General features: G+C 45.2%; 1 protein-coding gene across 1 annotated transcript; it reads left to right on the top strand.

The window, feature by feature from the left end:
* The first annotated feature begins 596 nt into the window (after nucleotides 1-596).
* On the top strand, nucleotides 597-21,961 carry LOC146035948 (cytochrome P450 2G1-like). Its single transcript, XM_083159670.1, has 9 exons — nucleotides 597-830; nucleotides 3,686-3,848; nucleotides 6,019-6,168; nucleotides 10,004-10,164; nucleotides 11,777-11,953; nucleotides 15,077-15,218; nucleotides 15,857-16,044; nucleotides 17,320-17,461; nucleotides 19,015-21,961. The coding sequence occupies exons 1-9, from the start codon at nucleotides 648-650 to the stop codon at nucleotides 19,194-19,196; spliced, it is 1,488 nt and encodes a 495-aa protein (XP_083015796.1). The 5' UTR covers nucleotides 597-647; the 3' UTR covers nucleotides 19,197-21,961.
* The last annotated feature ends 1,409 nt before the right edge of the window (nucleotides 21,962-23,370 follow it).

Here is a 23,370-nt window from a genome sequence, read left to right as displayed (position 1 = left end):
ACATGGGGAGGAGGCACCAAACGGGGGGATTGTGGGGCTTTGTCATAGACATCTACAATATTACCACTAAAGAGGTGGGCCATATATAACCCTGGAGATCTTTTGCTATACTTCAGGCATGGTGCCTCACGTTTTATTCTCCCTCTATGTCCAATGGGACAAGACGGTTCAAACTAAATAATCATGAAAATCATGAAAAACTCATGTCGACCTTGTGATTGTCGATCAGGTTCCTGTTGATCTAACACTTGCGTCTATGTTCCATTACTAGAATCTGTTGAGGCATCTAACTAGACGCGTCCAACCATAAGTCCGACCACATGGTGATTGATCTACTGTAGATGCCGTTGATCCGTTAACCAGATATGTTTTTTAGTTAGTATGATAAAAAAAATTACATCTTTTTCTTAACAGCAAATGTCATTACCTTGTGAGTCATACTGCGGAGCCTTAAATAGGCCCCATCAATTATAGGAATGTCACCCTTACCCCCTCTTCTCTCCTTTTTATCTCTGTTCTTTTAAGATTAAACAGTGGCAAAGATCCAGTTAGTGAGCAGGATACAGAGAATTCCGTATTCTGGCCTCTTGGCTCAAGTCCACGGAAACACAGAGACTAGAGGACAATCAGAAGCAACTGCGGCTGTAATGAACATGGAGTCACTCAGTTGTGGGACAATTCTCACCGCTCTGCTTGCTCTTATAATAATTTATTTTATGCGAAATCATTTCTTTAGGAGACCGAAGCTTCCCCCTGGTCCTACCCCGCTTCCTTTGATCGGGAATCTGATGCAGGTCAGAAATGGAGAGATGGCAAAAACTCTGATGGAGGTCAGTCTGCGTTGTTTCTGTCTCAGCTTCTCATCTGTTATCGGAACTGTTCAGTTTTGTGTTTAACTAATTTCATCCCAGGGATGTCAGAGCACAGCAGGAAGTTTAGAAATGTTTTATATTGTATACAAGCTGGATATTTATTTATTAACAGTTTCTTATATAGCGCACACATATTCTGTGGTGCTGTATAATATTCGAACATTCACATCAGTCGCTGCCCCAGTAGAGCTTACAATCTGTATTCCCTATCACATATACACACACAGACCTTTACTCTTGTAACTCATGTTATTATTACATACCATATTATCTATTTTTTATTTTATTTTATATGTAGCATTAGCTTGTTGCGTGTTGACAATGTGGTTGTTTCTTATTCACTATTATTTGAAATCACTCCTGTTATTTTTCTATAGTACAATAGTATTAAGAGGTTGTTTATATGGTTCTGGATTAACAGGATTTAGGTTGACACTACAATAGTTGACCACTAGTGGTCAACGGCATCTGTAGTAGTAGTACGTTTATTTATAAGGCGCCACAAAGTGTCCGCAGCACTGTACATAGCAAACAAAAAACTAATTACAAGGTAACATACAGGGTGTGTTGATAAAAATACAGCATAAATAGGGTATAGCTGGTAGAACTAAAATCAGCATCAGTTCTGAAGTAGGTGTCGAAATTGTTGAGGAGACTGAAGATGAAGTAGAGGAAGGGAAGAACAGGTAAGGAGCACTGGTGAGGTAAAGAGGTGAGTATGTGAGGAAGGAGGGCCCTACACATAAGAGTTAACAGATTGAAAGGAGGTGGGCGGACGAACGAAAAACAATAGGATAAGTAGGAATGGATGGAGGGGTAGGGTAGGCAGGATAGGAGGAGCAAAAGAGGTTAGGAGGAGGAAGGATAGGCCAGTCGGAAGAAGTGGGTTTTGGGGGAGCGCTTGAAGGAGGTAAGGGAATCGCAAATCCAGATGGGTTGTTTTAGTGCAGAGGGGCAGCGCGAGAGAAGTCTTGGACATGGAAGTGGGAGGAGGTGATTAGGTGAGAGGTCAGTCGGAGGCAGAGTGAAGAGGACGGGAGGGAGTGTGGATAGAGATCAATGAAGAGAGATAAGGAGCAGTGGAGGAGGAGAGAGCCTTGAAGGTGGTGGTGAGGAGTTTAAAGAGAACCCGGAAAGGAATGGGGAGCCAGTAAAGAGATAGACAGAGGGGGAGGCGGAGGTGGAGCGGCGGGAGAGGAAGATGAGCCTAGCAGCAGCGTTAAGAATGGATTGGAGAGGGGCGAGGCAGGCGAGAGGTAGCCCAGAGAGAAGGATGTTGCAGTAGTCAAGGCGGGAGATGACAAGAGAGTGAATGAGAATTTTAGTCGCGTCATTGGAGAGGAATGGTCTAATGCGCGAGATGTTGCAGAGGTGAAAGCGGCAAGACTGTGAGAGAGCACGAATGTGGGGGGTGAAAGAGAGGAAGGAGTCAATGATGACACCGAGGCAGCGCGTTTGTTCGGTGGAGGTGATCTCGGTTTCACCAATGCTGATGGAGATAGTTGGCGAAGAGGGGATGTTCGTGGGATGGAAGATTAGAAGTTCAGTTTTAGCCATGTTTAGTTTCAGGAAGCGTTGGGTCATCTAGGCTGAGATGGCCATGAGGCATTCGGAGACCTTGGACAGGAGTGATGGGGATAGGTCGGGGGAGGAGAGATAGATTAGGGTATCATCAGCATAAAGGTGGTAATGGAAGCCATAGGAGCTGATGAGGTTGCCCAGAGAGATGGTGTAGAGGGAGAAGAGGAGAGGGCCAAGGACTGACCCTTGGGGAACACCGACATCTGTTCTTGGTTGACCGCATTTAAATAGTCAGTGATGCTAGATCGGCGTAAGTAAAGCATTGACCGGAACATGTTCCCCAGTAGCAAGGTTAACACAAGTTTTTAGTCTGTTTTTGGTGTCGAATATCAGAGGGATCCCCGTGGATACTGTATATGTGCACAGTGTTCCTCGCATGGCTCCCGCTCTCTCCCCATGCTTCAGGTATGGTGCCTCACTCCGCTCGGTAGTAGTAGCTTTATGTCCACTTGGATAGTAGAGTAGGAACCAAGTGGACCGGCAACAAAACAAGACAAAAAACTTGTGTCAACCTTGCTACTGTTGCCCATGTCGATGCTTTACTTTCATTGATCTAGCGTCACTGTCTATGTAAACGCGGTTGGTCAAGTTTAGACGTCTAACTAGATGCTGTCGACCATGGTATTATCATCCTAAATCCGTTTAATCCGCCATCCGGATACAGCTTGTACAAAGTCTGGACAGCCGCAGCAGCCTACTTCTTTCTTTTTATTAATTCAATAATCCATCTGTATATAATACAGTGTTAAGCTTACAAAATGCAAATTTTATTGAATACTGGATGGGATCTTTCTATTATCTTCTAGAAGGTGCTAAATAAATTAGTAGAATCTGATTCATCCCCAATCTCAAGCTAGGCTGTAAAAAATCCAGTTGAATTAGGTTTCGGATTTCCATCCATGTTACAAACATTCACGGAAGACGATATACATGAAAATTATACTTCCATTACACCCCCCAGAAGATGAAAATTTCTGTGCATTCAGTTGGTTATCCCAAAATTAACAATATCAATCTGTATGCACTAGTTAACTGTCTATATGCATATATGTAACCTGATACAGGACAAGTACCGGTGCCATTATCATTCTCTGGTGAAATCTGAGAGAGAAATGGTTTCACTTATTCAATTTGCCATACGCCTAAACAACAAAAAAAGTCAAAGCTGTTTGAAAGTCCTAAAACCTCTTTTTGTGCGCAGTGTCCCTAATACTCTAATCTCTGTTCCATAGTTGGGTAAGCAGTATGGCTCGGTGTACACCTTTCACTTTGGGCCTCACCCCGTGGTTGTATTCTGTGGTTACGAAGCTGTGAAAGAAGCTCTGGTAGATCACGGAGATGACTTTATAGGCCGAGGAAGACAGCCCACAGTGGACAGAGTCTTCCAGGGATATGGTAAATACATTTGCTCAGTGTATATCTGTGACATTTTTCTAGACAAATAATAAATGAGGCACAGAGCAAAATACTGCAAAATCTTTCATAAGTGGTGTACACAGGGTGAGATTTTGACTATGGACCAGTGGCGTAGTTACGTTTTGGGTGCCCCCCCGCCGTTAGGGGGTGGGGCGTCGCCGCCCCGCCGAGCACCCCTACCCTGCCCCCCCGCCGCCCATGCAAACCCCCCCTCAATCCCCCGCAGACTTACCAATAGCGCTGGTCCCGGCGGCTCCGTTCTTCTGCTGAGGACCACCAGAAAATGGCCGCCCCCATACAGCAGACAGTTTCAGAGAACTGTGTGCTATATGGGGGCGGCCATTTTCTGGTGGTCCTCAGCAGAAGAACGGAGCCGCCGGGACCAGCGCTATAGGTAAGTCTGTGGGGGATTGAGGGGGGGTTTAACTATAGCACCGCAGCCCCCGGCGCCCCCACATGCACAGCGCCCCCCCCCGCTGTGGCGGGGGCTGCGGTGCTATAGTTACGCCGCTGCTATGGACGATGGCTATGCTATTTCCATAGTGCAACCAATCAGATTATACTTTTTATGTATTTAGCACCATCTAGAAGATAATAGATAGCATCTGATTGGTTGCTATGAGCAATATCCCATTTTCAATAGAACTCTTAGTTTAGTAAATTCAATCCCTAGGTGTGTACACAGTTACACACGGTACGATTTTGGCTGTAGATTTTTTTTGACTATACTGTATACTGTATGTAGTCAAAATCAATAGCAAGCTAGTTCAAATTGCACTGTGTTTAGCTGCATCTGATCCCGATGCGCGGCGTTGGAGTCCAAAGTAGAAATACACTGTGCAGCATAGTCTACTTCTTCTATCTTGTAACAATGACCATACTGCTTAATGCAGCATCCCCCCTGCACAATCTCTACATACCTGCCTGCCGCTGCCGGCACTCCACCGGGTCTCTGTGGCCACCGATATTGTATCAATATTGGCGTCAGCAGAATCGCACCATGTATACACACCTTAAGTGCTATTTATTTATTTATCAACAGTTTCTTATATAGCGCAGCATATTCCGTTGTGCTTTACAAAAGAAGACAGTAATACAACAAAATGGGTCTTTACAGATAGTCAAAAAGTAGGAGGGTCCTGCTCTCAAGTTTACAATTTGGCCTATGGCGGAATATATTACATGTAGAGATATGCAGATCCGGATTTACCCGGATCTCAAAACAGGATCTGATTAGCTACCAGCTGTCACATGTTTTGGCTCCAAAAGCCAATAATATCCCGTTTTGAGATCAGGGTAAATCCAGGTAAATCCGGATCTGCTCGTCTCTAATTACAAGCAAAATGCATGCACAGCCTATTTGTCCATGCGATACCATCTTCATGGGCATCAGTATCGCAAGCAGGGAAAGCACTGTGACATCTTGACTATCTTTTCTGTAAGCCACCATGTGTACACTGCTATAGGGGGGTATTCAATCCAGGGTCACGACTGTCGATCAGTCCTGACAACCGTGACCCTGGCCCGTTTTGCTGGACAGCATATCACCAGGCATGATTCAATGTCCCGCTTAGCGATCAACAAAAAGGGGACGTGCCCGCGTAAACAGCCATGGATTGTCGAGATTCGGGCGTGATCGGAACACTTCTCGGCTGTAATCGACAAAACAGGCCCGACCCGTTCTGTCGATCTGCCTCTTCAATGCTTTCAGACAAGACAGCATTAAATAGGCATCAACGGCTATTTTCCTAATCGGAAATAGCAGCAGGAATTGAATACCCCCCCACAGTCTCACACTTTGAAAGATTACACTTCCCAGCATTCCATCTTTTAAACCACTTATCTTTATTTATTTCCATATTGATGTTTATGCTTTAATTAAATGGTTCCCTAACGTGGTCCCCAAGGACCCCCAACAGTGCACATTTTCCAGGTCTGGTCACAGAATCACAGGTGAAATAATTAGCTCCATGTGTCAGTGAGTAATGAGTACACCTGTGCACCTGCCAAGTGATTAAAAACATGAACTCTTGGGAGTCATCGAGGACTAAATTGGGAACCACTACTTTATCTGTACAATGTGCAACATTAGGGTTCTGTATTTGTAGGGACACAGTAGGGGTTTTAGTAAACTAATTATATTTTCCAGGGTTAATGACGAGTGAGGGAAATCGATGGAAACAGCTGAGACGCTTTTCTCTCTCAACACTAAGACATTTTGGTTTAGGAAAGAGGAGCATTAACGAAAGGATCAATGAGGAGTGTAACTCCCTGGTGCAAGAGCTCCGGACTTATAAAGGTAAGTCAGTCTATGAAGTGTTCAAGTTCCTGTATGTTCACCTAGCATTGCAGCATAGCAGATCCCTGCTACGAGAACAGGGTGGGCAGCTGATATCTGGTGATGTCAGCTCCCCATCCCCAGAAGGCAGGTGACCGCCCCCATTCACATGGGAATGCCTAGTGGTTTTCCTGGGTGCACCCCTTTGTTTTCATTGTTACGCCCAGGAATCAATGGCCGTTCGCATATGAATGCCCCCTGGCTATCTACTCCATGCCCTTCCCAGTTCGAGGGCCTTGCGAATGTACAGATCTTTAACATCGAACACCCATACGTGTCACATCTGAGGGGTAACTTTGGACTGAGACTGAAGTGAATGGAAGCTGGGTTCCTTAACTTGGACTGCATAAAGAGCAATAATAACAGTAGTAGGCAACGTAGGAGGCCCGGAGGTATGAGTTTAGAAGTCTATGGAGGATAACAACTTCAAAAAAATATTTGGCCTTGACCGATGATGACCATCAATGGTGGACGATATATGGAGGGTGTACTTCAGGCAAGTACACAGCTCTAGTGAGTACCACTAACACAGACACTGAAGAGGTCCACTATATGATGACTATAACCGATCATATCCACCGATGGTGGTAATCTCGTTGTTGACACTCTGAGCGTGGCTGGTAATTGGGATGGTACTGGAGTATGAACTGATAGCAGTAGACATAAGCAGTGAAGGCAGGAGGAATGATGAATGATCAATGGTCATGAAGGAAACAATGAAGCTGTAATGAACTTGGTTGCTCCAAGGCAATGTCCCAGACTGGACACTGGAGGGAGTCAGGCTACAGCGAGGTGATAAGCCACAGATGCTGTGGAAAGCAGGATGTACTCAGAAGTGACAGGAGACACTGTTACCATATGGACATAATATGTACAATTAAAATACATATCCAATATATGACTATATCAACACATTGCAAAATCCACGCACTGTACTCATCATCTCCTTTGTTGATTATTGCAATAGTCTCCTTACCGGTCTTCCCAATATTAGACTGAATACAGATCAGAGGCTGAGCTTCTTAGCCAACCGTACATTGCCTACTGATCAACTCTGGACTTTTTCAGGCTGCACCCCCAAAGTGTGATTGCTTTCTAATGCACAGTAAGACTTTTTTTTCTAATCTCCAACTCTTCATGTGTTCCCTGAAAACTTACCTCTACATTAGACAACAGAGGGGGATGAAGGGAAAGCCTAAAAACTGGTATAAACACTAAAATTCCACAATCTAATTAATGTACATATGGAGCGCCCTTCATTTAGCACTGGGGCTCGCCAGAACGCCCCTTCTGGTGAACCGGTGCTCCATCTGACTGGGACACATGAGCGTCCCACAGGCACACACATCCCAGTTTCCTGTTGGTGGGGGACACAAACCCTGCCCATCTCTACTTCAGGGAGATGGGCAGGGTTAGGGTAGTGGGGACCGGCGGCGATGCGGTGGGGACCGATGGGGGGGCTCCGTAGTAAGGGGACACACACGCCTTTTGTGCGCACGTGTCCCCTTCCGGCAGCTGTAGGGGCTGGTGGCTGGCGAATCCACTGCAAGCCCCTGCAGAGATTAGAAGCGCTTCATCTGTAGAACACTGTGCTGGGTATAAAGTAGGTAACTACTCTATGTAGGTGAATCAACAAGAGTCATCTATAGCATTGCAACAAACGTAAAATAGAAAGTAATGTCTTTAAGCTCGCATCCTATCTGGGGACACTGTGGCACTTAGTTGTGGATAGACGATTGACACAGTAGTATAGGTACTAAAGGATAAGTGTTAAGCTCCGCCCCTCTAACTAAAAACCCTTCCTACCTTCACCTGATCTTAGTTTTTTCATTTAATGCCTTAGTAGTATGTAAGGCGTGTTTTCTTAGCTAAGTCTCCTCTTTTACTTACTGTTCCCAGGGCTCGAAGCACCAGTCAGAATAGGACTTAGTTAATACACAGAAGGGTGTTAGCTCTCTTTCCAATCTGCTCCTAAGGGGGGAGGTCACTGATATAGAGATATGATCAATTAATCTTTATGGTGTGTTTGGCCTCTGTAAAAGTGTAGGAAAGCTAAAAAAATAAATGTCCATGTAGCAGATGTGGAACAAAATTAACCAAGTGTTGCACAGAGCCATAATCCCTCTATGACATGTCTGTGAGGTACAGCCCATAGACTTGCCATCATAGAAAATGTGTGGGTGACCCCAGACCAGGCTAATAGCTATGACAATTGCAGTCTAATAAAGGGCTGTACACACTGTGAGATTTTGGAAGGAGCTTTTGACTAGATAGTCAAAATCTCCTAGAAGGTTAGCCAAAATCTTCCAGTTTTTCTCCTGCAATATTGGCTAGCATAAATTGCTTAGCATGCAAGGCAATTGTGACTAGATCATAGACTCCTTGAAGAAGGCTGTAAAGCTGAAACACGTTGGAGACACTTTGTGCACACACAGGATTCGGAAGGAGCATTCCACCCACACCTGCACGGCGGCAGCTGAGACGATCACAGGCAGCCGCACGGAAGCGTAACCAAGCTCCCGGACAGGGTAAGTAGGAGGCTGCGAGTGAGCAGTGAGGCAGGAGGGATCCCGGCAAAAGTAAGTGAAACAGTGCCTATGGCTACAAGGTCAGCCGTGACGCTGGTCCACTGAAAGAAGTCCCTGCTTCAGCCGCAGAGGGCAGTGGCAGACGTATGCAGTGGCCCCCACACGTGTGCGACGCCACAGCAACACGGCACCAAGCAGTGACACCGGTCCCCCTAAACTGCACCTACCGCACACTCCTCCGAAAACCTAGGAGTGACATCAGGCTGTTAAAGGGGTACCGGAAGAATCCACTAGCTTATCTGACAGCGGGACGCCGCACTCAGATACCCCTAAGAGACTATTATACAAGTGTTCGCACCAGAGACTTATCAGACTGTTCCTAAAGTTTACGCAATCCTAGGGAGGAATCACCAACCTTTGATGCACACAGTTAGGACTGAGCATACAGACTATCCAACTAATGCTTATGACCGATTTACACTTTTTTTGTGGCCAATTGTGTACATTTTAATTGAATCCTTGTTTGAAGTAAATTACAATTGCAAACATACTGGTGGAAATTTACTAAAGGAAATTTGTAAAAAAATAGGTGAAATACACTTATTTTTGACATTTACTATCCAGAAAATATGACAATTCGTATTCGTATTGATAGCACATCAATACGAATTGCCGTATTTTCGGGTTAGAAAATGTCAAAAATAAGTGTATTTCTGGATACAAATACACCTACTGTATTTTTTTACAAATTTCCTTTAGTAAATTTCCCCCACTAAGTCTAGTACCGATTTCTACTGTATACAGACATATGCACCAACAGGTTCATATACCCTCTTTTTACAAGCTGCAAGAAGCGCAACTATCTGCAAGGGCAAAGATCATTGTGATCAGAGGGCCAACAGCAGACACAGCACTAGCATTTGTGGCCCCTAAGGACGAAAGGGCCCACTGCTGCCCCCCACTGCTGTGTGGCATATTGTGAACTTAGGCTGGACTGGAGGAGAAGGCCCCAAATTACTTATTGCACCTGGGCCAACCACTTACAAGTTCCACCACTGGCTACCAGGACCCATACAACAATGGACCCCATACTCGTTCGTTGACAGCCCGGTTCTTGATAATGTAACCTACTGTATCTCCAGTGAATAATTACATTTCTTTTGACTGTCATTATTATTATGGTTCATGTTCATATATTGTGCTAGCATATGTGTAATAATGAGGTGAGGTGTATCGAAATTCTACTATCTGATTACTTTATGTTGCAGAGATGGAGTTTAACCCGGCCATTCTTATCACCAAGGCTGTTTCCAATGTCATCTGCTCTGTTGTATTTGGGAACCGCTTCCAGTACGATGATGCCAAGTTTCAGAGAATGCTGAATATTTTCTATGAAACCTTTGAGCTAATGAGTTCCACCTGGGGCCAGGTACAGTAAGAAGTGGAGATCAGTCATATCACTGTAACTCAATCATTCTCTTTGCTAAAAAGTCTTAAATCCTTCAATGTCATTCAGGCAGAAGATTCTTCAGTAAACGAGGTCTCTCCTGCCTGATCTCCGGGCTGCTGTACACAGGGCCACCAAGAGGGGGGCAGGTACTAATTACCCGGGCCCAGGTTTGCTGGAGGGGCCCTGGTCTGACCCCCCCCCCCCCCTTATGCCTTCCCCCTCTATCCCTTCCCGGCAGCAACAAACCTACAGCATGAGAGCTCATGATGAACCTGCTGTCAGCAGGCTCAGCATGGGGGGGGGATGACTTTAGATTGTCTTTTCACCCACCTTAAACATTTTTGGGGCATGGCCTAATCGCAGGAGGTGGCCACGCCTACCACAATTAGGCCACACCCCCGAAATTTTACTGGGGCCTGGCATACCTCTTGGCTGCCCTGGCTGTACACACCCATCCACGGTAGCAGCCCTGAGGAGGGAGGGTGAACGTGGAGAGACAGAGCTCACCTGCTACAGGATGCAGCACTGTCCAGCCGCAAGGTCTGACGGTCCCTCTGGTTGATTGGAGGGTTTCCCTTTTATAAGGCAGCAAGGCCATCTTCTCGAGCTACTTGATTGGAGGAAATGGGTTTCTGGTTCGGATGACTTAGGTTACCCATTTAAACGGCCTATGCCTCCGCAGAAGCCCCGTGTCCGACCCTGAACATTTGCCGGGTCGGACACCAAGCCCCAGCCCGGACTGGAGCGGCAATAATCCGGGACACGGCTCTGGTATAAAAGGGTATACTGTAAGTACTGTAAGTGGCAGGATACATCACATGTAACCCTCCCTGTATTGGAATAAGTACAGTTAGAACATGACTGGTTGGTACTACATGAAGGATTTAAGGTTAATTATTTAATAAACTGACTTATTCTTGTAAGCATGGTATATATATTATGTTTAATATAATAAAGACTAATTAGATGATACATGGGAGCTTTTTAAATAAAAGAAGAATAAACATTCAGTTCATGATGGAAATACTAAGATCTAAAGGCCCATACACACTTGGCAACTTTGAGCTGAAAGTCGCTAAAAAACGCAGGTTTGAGCAGCTTTCAGCTCAAAGTCGCCAAGTGTTTATGGCCCGGCGATGAGTGGTGCTGCACGCTCCCGCAACATCGCCGGGAAAGCCGTTCATCTGCTGGTTATACCAGCAGATGAACGGCTTTCAGGACGGCTTTGCATAGCACTCCGCTATACAACGCCATCCTCCACCCCTTCTTCGGCGCTGGGCAAGGGGAAAGCCGTTCAGTGTGTATGCTTTCCCCGCAGCGATGAACGCTATCATCGCTGTCCATACACGCTCGGCATAGTTGCCCAGTGTGTATGGACCTTTAGGGGTAAATTTACTAATTTGGGAGTTCTATTGAAGATGGGATGTTGGACATAGCAACCAATTAGATTCCACTTTTTTATTTTTTTAACATCTTCTAGATAATAATCAATATAATCTGATTGGTTGCTACAACAACCCATCTGTAATAGAATACCCATCTTAGTAAATGTACCCCTTAGTGTAAGTACATTTCCTTTATGTAATTACAGGTACAAGATATGATTCCAATAATAATGAACCACATTCCGGGGCCGCACCAGAAAATCACCACCTTGTTGGAGGAACTGAATGACTTTGTAGCTGAGCGAGTCAAGATGAATATGGAGACATTGGACAAGAATGACCCCAGAGATTACATAGACTGCTTCCTAATCAAAATGCAGGAGGTACCCAAGTTGTATATATAAGCATTATAAAATACTTCTAATTGCTACAGTAAAATCATGGAGAATAAAAATAATTTACGTTTTTACATTTAGGGCCATATGTATCATGCTTCAAAAAGTGATAAGATGGAGAGTGATAAACAGCCAGCCAATCAGCTCTTACCTGCCATGTCACAGGCTTGGTTTGAAAAATAACAGGTAGGAGATGATTGGCTGGCTGTTTATAACTCTCTATCTTATCACTTTTGAAGCTTGATACATCTGGCCCTTACGGTACTAATACTTTAGAAAAGAAACAACCTACCTTTTTAACAACCACTTAGACTTATGGCCCAGCCTTCTTTTATCGACCGCACTGCGGCCGCTCACACTTACGACCCCGCCCTTGCATCCTGCCTACCCATTTGTACTTATCACCTGCCCAGACTATTTGTTATATATGTGATTTGTTATATAAATTCAAATAAAAAAATATGTAAAGAAAGATTGTATTTCCTATATAAGGTAACCATTACAGGTCATTATGGTGAATAAAAATATTTGGTGGTCAATTTTTATACCTATTCACTTGGCACTCAAAGGCCTAAATATTAAACATCATTTTTAGATAGTAACTCATTTAAGGATATCCTTATGCCTAACCCATGCATGTTTGAATTACTTAGCCTCTAATACCTCTGATGGGAGGCTATGTTCCACTTATCGTCTGCCCTCTCTGTGAAGTATTATTTTCCTCAATTTCCCCTGGACCTACCTACTGTATTCTAGTTTCAGGGCATGTTCTCGGTTTTTAGTACTTTTCTGTCCTTGAAAAATGTATCCCTTCTGTAAATTTTTAAATGCTTAATAGAGTGTGTATATTTTGTAGAATATGCGCCAAATTATGCATATTAAATCTTTTAGTGTAGGTTTTGTGTTGTTGGCCATGGTACCATTCTATCTGTATTTGTACTATCTCTAATATATTTATATAATTTTGAAGATATGGCCTCTAGAACTGAACACCGAATTCTAGATAAGGCCGTGCCAATGACCTATACAGTGGCATTATCACTTTCTTTCTTTCTGACACTGATTTATCTCCCAATGAAACCAAGTGTCTGACTTACCTTCTTCATTGCTTATTTACTATACTTATCTGCGACTGTCAGCAATAAAGATATTAAAAAGTAATGCTCCAAGAACAGGACCTTTATTCTGGTTGGCTCGCAAAGCAGCGTTAGTTGCCATGTAACGCCACCCGATGCCCATACAAATGCCCGCCCCCTGCTACTCGGAATTTCCCTGCAACACTGCGAATGGATGGTTTGCAGGCTTGCATGAGGGCCCAACATTATACGATGGATTTTAACTACTGTACATCCCACTACTTGGCTCACCTCTTCCTTGCTTCCATTTTTGTTTAGTGTGACTACATTTTCTCTTTTCCACTCCTGTGAAATTACTCCTGGAACTAGTGACTGATTGTTGCATTATGGTTGGTACTTGTTTCCTAGCAGGGCGCCCAGATCTTCTACGTACGGCACCGTAGTGAAATCGGATCGCATCGCATCGTATGCCCTTAATGGCATCCAATCAGATGAGATCCAATTTATTATCTTATCCTATCTTTTTAATGGGCTAAGTCAGAGAATACATTAAAAAGATAGAAATCGGATCGCATCGCATCGTATGCCCTTAATGGCATCCAATCAGATGAGATCCAATTTATTATCTTATCCTATCTTTTTAATGGGCTAAGTCAGAGAATACATTAAAAAGATAGGATAAGATAAAAAAATCGTATGGCATACAATGAGATGGGATCCAATTTTTTTTATCTTATCCTATCTTTTTAATGGTGAAAGCGCCTAAATACATGTGAAAGATAGGATGCCCCCCACTATCCACGCCACCCCGTAGCGTGGCGAGCACGGTTGACGCCACCCCGCCATCAACGTGAACCCGAAGCGTGGCGAGCGCAGCGAGCCCGCGAGGGGCGGCGGTACGCGTCCTCCGACCTTTTCATGCCCTACTATCCACTAGGGCGTGGAGTGAGAATAGAATAGTGTGGCGAGCGCAGCGAGCCACCGAGCCCGAAGCGTGGCGAGCGCAGCGAGCCCCGCGAGGGGACGCGGATACCTTCACAGTTATACGCGTCCCCTCGCGGGCTTCCCAGGTGTCCATGGCGACGCGGACACCTGGGAAGCCCGCGAAGGGACGCGTTTACCTGTGAAGGTATCCGCGTCCCCTCGCGGGGCTCGCTGCGCTCGCCACGCTTCGGGCTCGGTGGCTCGCTGCGCTCGCCACACTATTCTATTCTCACTCCACGCCCTAGTGGATAGTAGGGCATGAAAAGGTCGGAGGACGTGTACCGCCGCCCCTCGCGGGCTCGCTGCGCTCGCCACGCTTCGGGTTCACGTTGATGGCGGGGTGGCGTCAACCGTGCTCGCCACGCTACGGGGTGGCGTGGATAGTGGGGGGCATCCTATCTTTCACATGTATTTAGGCGCTTTCACCATTAAAAAGATAGGATAAGATAAAAAAAATTGGATCCCATCTCATTGTATGCCATACGATTTTTTTATCTTATCCTATCTTTTTAATGTATTCTCTGACTTAGCCCATTAAAAAGATAGGATAAGATAATAAATTGGATCTCATCTGATTGGATGCCATTAAGGGCATACGATGCGATGCGATCCGATTTCTATCTTTTTAATGTATTCTCTGACTTAGCCCATTAAAAAGATAGGATAAGATAATAAATTGGATCTCATCTGATTGGATGCCATTAAGGGCATACGATGCGATGCGATCCAATTTCCTTACCCTGAATAGCCCACTACGTAAATAGAGTAGTGGGCGCCCTGCTAGGAAACAAGTACCTTATGGTTATGGTGTTTCTAGAACCTATGTGAGCTATTTTAGAAATCTTAGATGTATCCCATCTGACCCCATTTATTTTTTTACTATCACTTTTGAGAGTACTGTAATTCAATACTTCCCTTGTGTAAAGGCATACTGTACTATAGTGAGCCTATTTTGATATACTAAAAATAATTTTAAAACCACAGCACATGTCCTCTAGTAGTTTAAAGATATAGGCTATAATTGAACAATGACCAAAAATCTTTGTTTCAGGAAAAGCATATCCCTGACTCAGAATTCACCGCAAGGAACTTAATTCTGACTCTAAATAACCTGTTCTTTGCTGGTGGTGAAACTGTAGCCACTACGTTAAAGCATGGAATTCTGTTGCTCCTTAAGTACCCAGATGTACAAGGTATGTATTACTCCAAGCACCTCTGCAAATTCTACCAAATTAGAGGTGGGATTTCGTATGGCTTCTCAATACTGTGAGACTAATTGCTGCATGCTTTTGTGTGTATTAGAGGAGAGAAACATTTTTAGGGGGGTATTCAATATGTGCCGTTAACGGCAGCATTGAAGGCAGTCAGGTCTGACATTTTATTAAAGTCGGATCTGTTTTGTTGGAAAAAGGTTGAGGATTGTCAAATTCACATCTGTTTTCCGACAATCCTCAGCAATTTGTGGACTTTCCAACACTTGAAAGTAGGACATCCGACTGTCGGGATGTTCCAACAGTCGCAACCCCATATTGAATACCCCCCTTATTCAGCGTTTATATGTTGTGTATTGGTTTCAGAAATTCAATGTTTGGGTGTGGACCATTAGGTTGCCAGTGTCTAGCTAGTCAATAAGTCGACCACTATTGGTCGACAGGCAGATGGTCAACACATGAAAAAGGTTGACATGCATTAGGCGACACAAGCAATAGAATAAAAATGTATTGAAATCAAGCACAACTGCCATGAATTTCAGATGAAGTGACCTGACTGCTCTATGTGTCATTTCTGCTCTTTTCATTAAAATATACATTTTTTTCTGCAATAATTAAAGCTAAGATCCATGAAGAGATAGATCGTGTGATAGGACGTGACTGCCATCCAAATATTGATCACCGGAGCAAGATGCCATATACGGATGCTGTAATCCATGAGATCCAAAGGTTCAGCAATGTGATCCCAATGAATGCACCGCATTCCACAACCAGGGACACACAGTTTAGAGGATACACTATTCCCAAGGTGAGAGAGGAGATATGAGCATGAGAGAATATACAGCAAGGGTATGGTATACTAATGCTGGACATCAGGGGAAGATTGCGGGGACTCCAGTCCAAGGCCCAGACAAAAAGGGGGCCCAGGACTGGAGTTCTATGTGACAGCAACAAATTGAATAAAATGGTTTGACCAACCCGAGTGGCACAGTCCTTGGCTCAGCCACCCATGGAAAATGTCGGCGACACCCCCCTGCTTCCGGAAACCCCAGCCGTCCCCAGTCTCTCCCGTGAATGCCTCTGCAAGCAATCAGGCAGAGGCATTTTCTATTCTGTGCTGTGTAGGGGCCCCGACAGTTTGGTTGTGCCCCGGTAACTTGGAGGGGCATGGTCATCGGGTGAGGCGTGATCAAGCTCCTGTGAGTAAAAAATACCTAATTTGTGTGGTTGGGGGTCGCCGGTGGGGGGGCGGGCCGTTGCGATTACACCCGCACCCCCACCGGCGAGAGAGCCCCTGCAGCTGCCTCTCTCTCCAGCTTAGAGCACAGCACTGAGCAGCGTGTTTTGGGCTGGAGAGAGAGGCTGTGCTGCAGAGGCAGCCTGTCATCTCTCTCCCCACTGCCCAACTCCCTGCAACAGGAGAGGGGGATCAGGATCCGGGCCCCTCCATCAGGCCTGGGTAAAAACTAACCCCCCCCCTTCTGGTGACACTGGTGCTGTACTCGCAGGACACGCCCTGCACAGGAACAGGACCCAAACATCGGGCATAATGCGGGTTGGATCACTTATGATTGTGCTGTGTGTATGAAATGATAGCAATGGGAGGACAGTGGTGATATTTTATGACAGTGTGAAGGATATACCGTACAGTTTGTATTCTGTGTAAATATATTTTGAATCAATCCTAACATATTGTTAAATATACTGATTGCTATATAACATGCTCCCTAGAATGATCTATTTACTTGTGAGCAGTGATGGAACTTTTGTATAGTGACCCCAGATGCAAAAATATAGTCGTTCCCCGCGTCTACACCCCAACTTAAGTGCACAATACAGAACACAGCAGTGGGTGACAAGGAGAACCAGAGGAGGCAGTAGGTGACAGGGAAACACAATGGGTGACAGAAAGCGGGTAATAGGGACAGCAGTCCTCAGGGGCTCCAGTGCACTGTATATGCTGCACCTATGGTAGTTCCACCCCTGCTTGGGAGCATGGTGGATCTAAACCTTTTGTGTGTATGAGTTATATAGTTTATAGGATATAGTTTATGCAAATATATATAATGTATGTTCATTTTAGGGCACTGGAGTATGTGCTTTGCTGTGCTCAGTTCTTGAAGACCCAGCTCACTTTGCAACCCCTCACAAGTTTAATCCTGAGCACTTCTTGGACTCTGAGGGCAAGTTCCAGAGAAATGACGCCTTCTTACCATTTTCTATAGGTATGAACGTTAAACAGTACAAAGCGTTTGACTTCTTTTAAAATATAAATTCCAGACATGTATGTAATGATACCTTTAATCGTAGAATTGAAAATGGTAAAATTGAAATCTGTGTGATTCCGCTTTCAACTCTGCCTGTGGCTTAATACAAGTTTGCTGATGGACAACCTCTGGGAACAATGACAATGTGAAACATGCACCTGCTTGGCACCCTGCAGGGAGCAATGCACAGACAAAGAGGGAGACTTATGGTGTTTACACACGGTACAACCTAGAATACAAATTTGACTTTATACTCCTATAGCCCTATAGCATCCAGGTTTGACTGACTTACTGCGGGTGACTGGCAGGTCAGACTTCCAATAGGAAGTCACTGCCAGTCACAATGAAGCCAGTGCAGTCTCACGGACTACAACTGGCTTCACTTAAGGTAAGCACAGTGGCAAATTTTATCTGAGAGGCTTTAGTCCTGCACCCCGCCCTTAGGCAAAAACCTCCACTGAATATCACTATCATTAGGTCTTTTCTTCTCTGCTATCACCTTAGCAGTAACGCCTGGGCAATGAGGGGACAATGTCAGACTGAGGTCAGAAACGTATAAGGTGTGTTGGGATAGGGTGTGCTCTGATTGAAATGTATGGTGCAGCAGTAGACGCACAATGGTGTCTGCCCACGCCTATATCAGTAATGTCCCTTTGCCCCTTTTCCCCAGGCTGCCGGGAACATAACGGCTGGTTCAGAGATTCTCCCACAGCCACTGAGTCTCTGTATAAAGAGAAAGGAAAATTTCCAAGGAATACTTCCAAAGAAAAAATCAGGCGCTTGACAGGATATGTCTTTCTATAGGTTAGCTGCTGCTCAATGGGGGGATAGTCAGTCCCCACCTGAAAAGAAGGCCACAAAACAAATCACGCCAAGGCGTGTGAGCTGCTCACACGCCTTGGCGTGATTTGTTTTGTTGTCTCTGTATAAAGGAATCACTGAATATAAGCAGGGCATCCGAGAGGGGGGGGGGAGTGGGTACTAATTACCCGGGCCCAGGCTTGCTGGAGGGGCCCTGACTGGTCAGACCCCTCGATTCCCCCTCCATCCCTCCCGGGGAGCTCATGCTGAGCCTGCTGTCAGCACAGAACATGCTGTAGGTTTGTGCTGAGCTGAGTTTAGAGTTTTCTTTCACTTTCCTCTAAACATTTTAGGGGTGTAGCCTAAGTGTGGGAGGCAGCCACACCTCCCACACTTCGGCCACACTCCCAAAATTTTACCGGGGCCCGGCATTCCTCTCGGCTGGCCTGAATATAAGGTTACATATACTGTAGTCATAGTAAAAGTCAGTGTATGTACTGTATTCCAAGTTAATGTTTTTCAGTCCTACTGGCAAACGAGGCTTTATATTTGCTGGTCTACCTTTGTTCTAGAAAAAACAAAAAATGTACAGTACTGTGTTGTTGTTTTGCTAATTGGCTTATGCAAAATCCAGTTGTAGACAAATTATATATGATGAATTAAATTGAAAAGAAATTAATGGCAAAAACCCCTCTCTATTTTCTCCCCAGGGAAGAGAATGTGTCTTGGGGAAGGTTTGGCTCGCACAGAACTCTTTCTATTCCTCACCTCCATTCTACAGAACTTTGTGCTGACATCACAGACGCAATTCACAGAGGCTGATATCTACCCCCGAATGACTGGCTTTGCCAATGTTCCTATCCCTTATCAGATGGCATTTGTGTCACGCTGACTGTACAAATAATTTATGTACGTAGGTATGTATGTATCTATGTATGTATGACAATAAGTCAGCACATTTCATCATTTACATCACTAGTAATTACTTAATGAGTAAAACTTTTTCTGTGCAATAACTTTGTAGTTACTGTATCAATATTTCGCTTCTAGACTTAGGGCCTAATTCATGTCTGTATGCACTTGCCTACGTAGCTGTCATTTTTTTAGGCTACAGAATTGCTAATCATCGCAAAAGAAGCTGCCGTCCACAAAAGACTATAGGTGCCCACTGTAGCCCTTGCATACTGTACTTCCCGGTGTTCTTCACAGAAAATGTTTCTAGCCGGGCGGCATCAAGAAGTAGCCTGGTGGGGATCTTTGCAATAAAAAAAAGTGAGGGCCTGCACAGTCAGAGGGGCATCTTTATCACTGCCTATTGGCACTCATTGGCACTCAGCTCACACCACCAAACGCACTCTAAAAATAAGGACAGTGCGCGCCACAGGCGGGCGCCAGAAATCTACACACATCTACTACACACAGAGGCTTAACTCTGGGAGACAATGGAGTCATCTGCCGCCAGGCTCCTGCTCCCAAGGGGCCACCTCTCCTACCCTGCAAGTTTGAATCAGTTCATTGAAAGCCTTAAATATCACTACTGTGGCTGATGCCCCTCCTAGCAGGACCATAGATGTCACAGTCCCATTATTTAAACATAATATACAGTATATAACATACATATACACACAGGCATACCTATATTTCTATAATATGTTTTGTGTGTGTGCGTGTGAGGAGGGGCGCCAATATTTATCTTGCCTCTGGGCAACTGTGACAAACTTACGCCACTGACTACACATCACACATTACATGCCATAATGACCATTAGACGCTATGTCAGACACCCATTACATGCCGTAATCCCCATTTCATTTTATGTCCCACACTGATGCCCATTACATGACATGCTGTAATACCTACACGCCGTAATGCCATTACACTTTATGCCACATACCTACATGCTCGAGGCCAAGGGGTTGCTCCTTTTTCAAACAAGAGGTAATCCAGTGACACGAATAAGTATAACCATCTCCAAATAGCAATTTTTTAAAATATTTTTATAAACTCCAAGATATATCAGAATGAGACAAGAACAGTGGCACATGATACTGAGATGGAACCTGGGTACAAAGTGTGGGGGCCAGATGTAAAAGCACACAAAGGGTTACCTTGGTATGAATAAAATAGACAATAAAATAATCTACGCATTTCAGGATGCTGCAGTGCCTTTTTCAATATTAGTGTCTGACAGGGTGTACGTCTGATGCAGGAATGGCTTCTCCAAATGGCAGCGGGCCGGAGCCCGGTGATGAGGCCAGAGCAGAGGTGGTGGTATGGTCCTGATCAGTGCAGGGAACGGCAGATAAGAGCCCGCTTCCGTAGGCTGAACAGAGGTTGTAGGCCGTGGGCATCCGCGAGCGTCCACGTGCCGCCATGGATGCCGTGAAAATTGCCAGCCCGCAACCTGCGAGAGGGTTGGTCCGCAGCTAGCACCTCCAGGAACATGGCGAGATCACAGATGCAGCAGATGGGTCAACAGGGTGGTGAGCGCTGGGTTAAAGGGGAGATTAAGTCTGTAGAAGTGGGAGTACCACAAATGTGCTGCCTTCCATTATGGCTGCCAAGCTGCCCAGCGAAGTGCCCCACTCTGCCTGGTCAGGGGAATGCCGGGTGGCAGGGTGTACCTTGCCAGGCGGAGCACCCGAAAAATCAGTGCTGGTGAGAACACTGCTTACCAACTGTCATGGGACAATACTGTATTTTTGGGACTGTCCTGCATCCCGCCCACCCCAGGTGGGATCCGGGACAGTCTCAAAATATGGGACTGACCCACGGTGGGGGGCAGTTGGGAGTCCCACTGTTATTGCTGTTCTGTTTAGCAGAGCAACAGGGAACATGCTGTGCAGTCTTTTCACAGAGGTACGGGTACAGAGGGCCTGGCCAGCATTTGGTCATGCCCCCAACATTCATGAAAACAGGGGCTTGGTCTTGTGATCGCTACATTGTCTCGAGGCCATGCCCCCTCTAGGCCACATCTCCTTTTTCAGATATGCACGACAGTCCCGCTGGGGTAAGAAGAAATGTTGGGAGATATGCATTGCACAATATGCATTAACAATAGCTAACACAATAGACAGAATAATGAGAAACAGTTGCCGGATGACTGCCGGCAATCGGGATTCAGACATTCAGTATACCGACATTGTTATCCCAACAGTGCTCTGACAGGGGGGGGGATTCCAACTGACAGGGTCTATTCTGCTTTGTGGGAGTCCACAACCCCCACAGAGGGAGAATAGAACCAGTGGCGAGTGAAGCGAGCCTCCGAGCCTGCCGCGTGGTGAGCGCAGCGAGTCCGCAGGGCTTCTTTGTGCTCGCCCCCCTGTTGGAGCACCGGCAGTCGGGATTCCAATGTTGGGCAGTCATACCACACCCAAGTGGAACATTGACTCCCCAAATGAGTAAATGGCTACACAGAGTGACCACAGAGTGACCAAGGCATCAGAAATTATTGTGCAGTGTTTCTATACATGTCCTGTGATATGACTGTGTTATAAAATCTCACTGCGTGCGGGATTGCCATTACCCATGTACTTGTGCATTATGACTGAAGCTTTAGCTTATTCATAGCCCTGTATAAATGATTGAGACATTTTATGTATATTTAGTTACTGACAATGTAAATCATGCTATTTATTTACTCCATATTTGTAACTAATATTAATAAAAGTTAATTTTTATTAAAAAAATATTCTTAATTTATTATTGTCTCTTTTCTCTACGTGCCCATTTTTCTTCTCTCTCAGCTTACTATATATATTTGACTCTGGCAGGTACAAGCTATGGCTGATATTCATTTGGTATCATGGTTGGCCTTCATTTTAGGTATTTGATACACAATATTTATAGTCAATTAGATTAGAGACAAACATATTTTTTTTTTATTATTTACTGCTTCTTGTTCCTTTATCAACGGGAAACCAATGAGACGCCACTCCCCTGCTATGATAGCCGTTCGATCTGACTTTATGGGGCTCACTCACGGATGAATGATTTTCCCAGTGTGTGCCGTCTGTGCGTAACCCTGACCCTTCCCAAACTCTGCGATAAAAAAAGGCTGATCGAGGCCGAAGCGGACGAGCAGCCTGTTGCTTCCCTTTCGTAAGTATGTGGGGTGTGTTACGGTAAGCCCAGGAATGGGTGGTTAGGTTTTGGTACTAGCAGGAGAAATAGAGTTAGGGTTATGCTGGGGGCACAGGCACAACTGGAACGTTGGTAATGGGTGGTCCCGGTTCCAAATTTCTGATTAAAAAAAAAAAAAGTAAATGAAACAATAGGGACCTGGCCTCATTGTATGGGACGTGTCCTTGCTGTAAGGGGCGTTCTCTTACAGGATATTGTATTACCTTATAATCCATACATTGGCCAATACCAATTTGTACATTTTTAAACCCCTGACATTAACACACCAATATCAGAGACACACACTGGGCTATGGGGTCGGCAGTCGGAGTGATGAAAGGTGTCCTGGAATAGTGTGCGGCTGATGGTTCATGTTCAGCGCCTCTCCAAAATTCGGCTCCTGATTGGCCGCTAGGCGGCCAATAGAATCATTCTGAGGAGAGGCGCTGAACATGAACCATCAGCGTCTCTCCTATTAGTTTGTGACAGGGTACCGCCGGGACCTGCGAAGACCTGGACTACTTCAGGAGAGAGGAGGACAGATCTTCGCCAGAGGAAACTTGTAAGTATAAATTGCTTCCACAGTTCCCCTATGGATTACTTCGGACCCAGGACGCCGACCCAGACACCGACACGGACCCGGACGCTGACACGGACCTGGACCAGGACACCGGACTAAGACCGAGGGCTATCTACGGGCTAAAGATAGGTAAGTATCAGTATGTATGGGCTATGTATGTATTAAAGTTTCATTTTTCTGATGTGTCAGTGTGTATTTATTTAACTATTGGTTTTGCTGTGGAACTAAAAGTCACAGCAAGCCCTTGAATGGACCGCATGCTGGGATTTGTGGTTCTCCAAGTCCCAGTATGCGTTCAAGGCTTGCTGGGACTCATAGTTCCACAGCAAAACCCAATGGTTTATTTCTATCTTTTTACACTGAA

The sequence above is a fragment of the Crinia signifera genome, chromosome 9 (genome assembly GCF_055691185.1).
Source record: "Crinia signifera chromosome 9, ASM5569118v1, whole genome shotgun sequence".
NCBI classification, from domain to species: Eukaryota; Metazoa; Chordata; class Amphibia; order Anura; family Myobatrachidae; genus Crinia; species Crinia signifera.
This window is presented reverse-complemented; position numbering and strand designations above follow the sequence as displayed.

Bases quoted from the DNA above. Each gene is read 5' to 3' on its own strand.
- LOC146035948 (XM_083159670.1), top strand. From the start codon at position 648: ATGAACATGGAGTCACTCAGTTGTGGGACAATTCTCACCGCTCTGCTT. The intron at 10,165-11,776 runs GTACAGTAAGAA...ATGTAATTACAG, and splicing joins TGAGTTCCACCTGGGGCCAG to GTACAAGATATGATTCCAAT. The intron at 15,219-15,856 runs GTATGTATTACT...CAATAATTAAAG, and splicing joins TAAGTACCCAGATGTACAAG to CTAAGATCCATGAAGAGATA.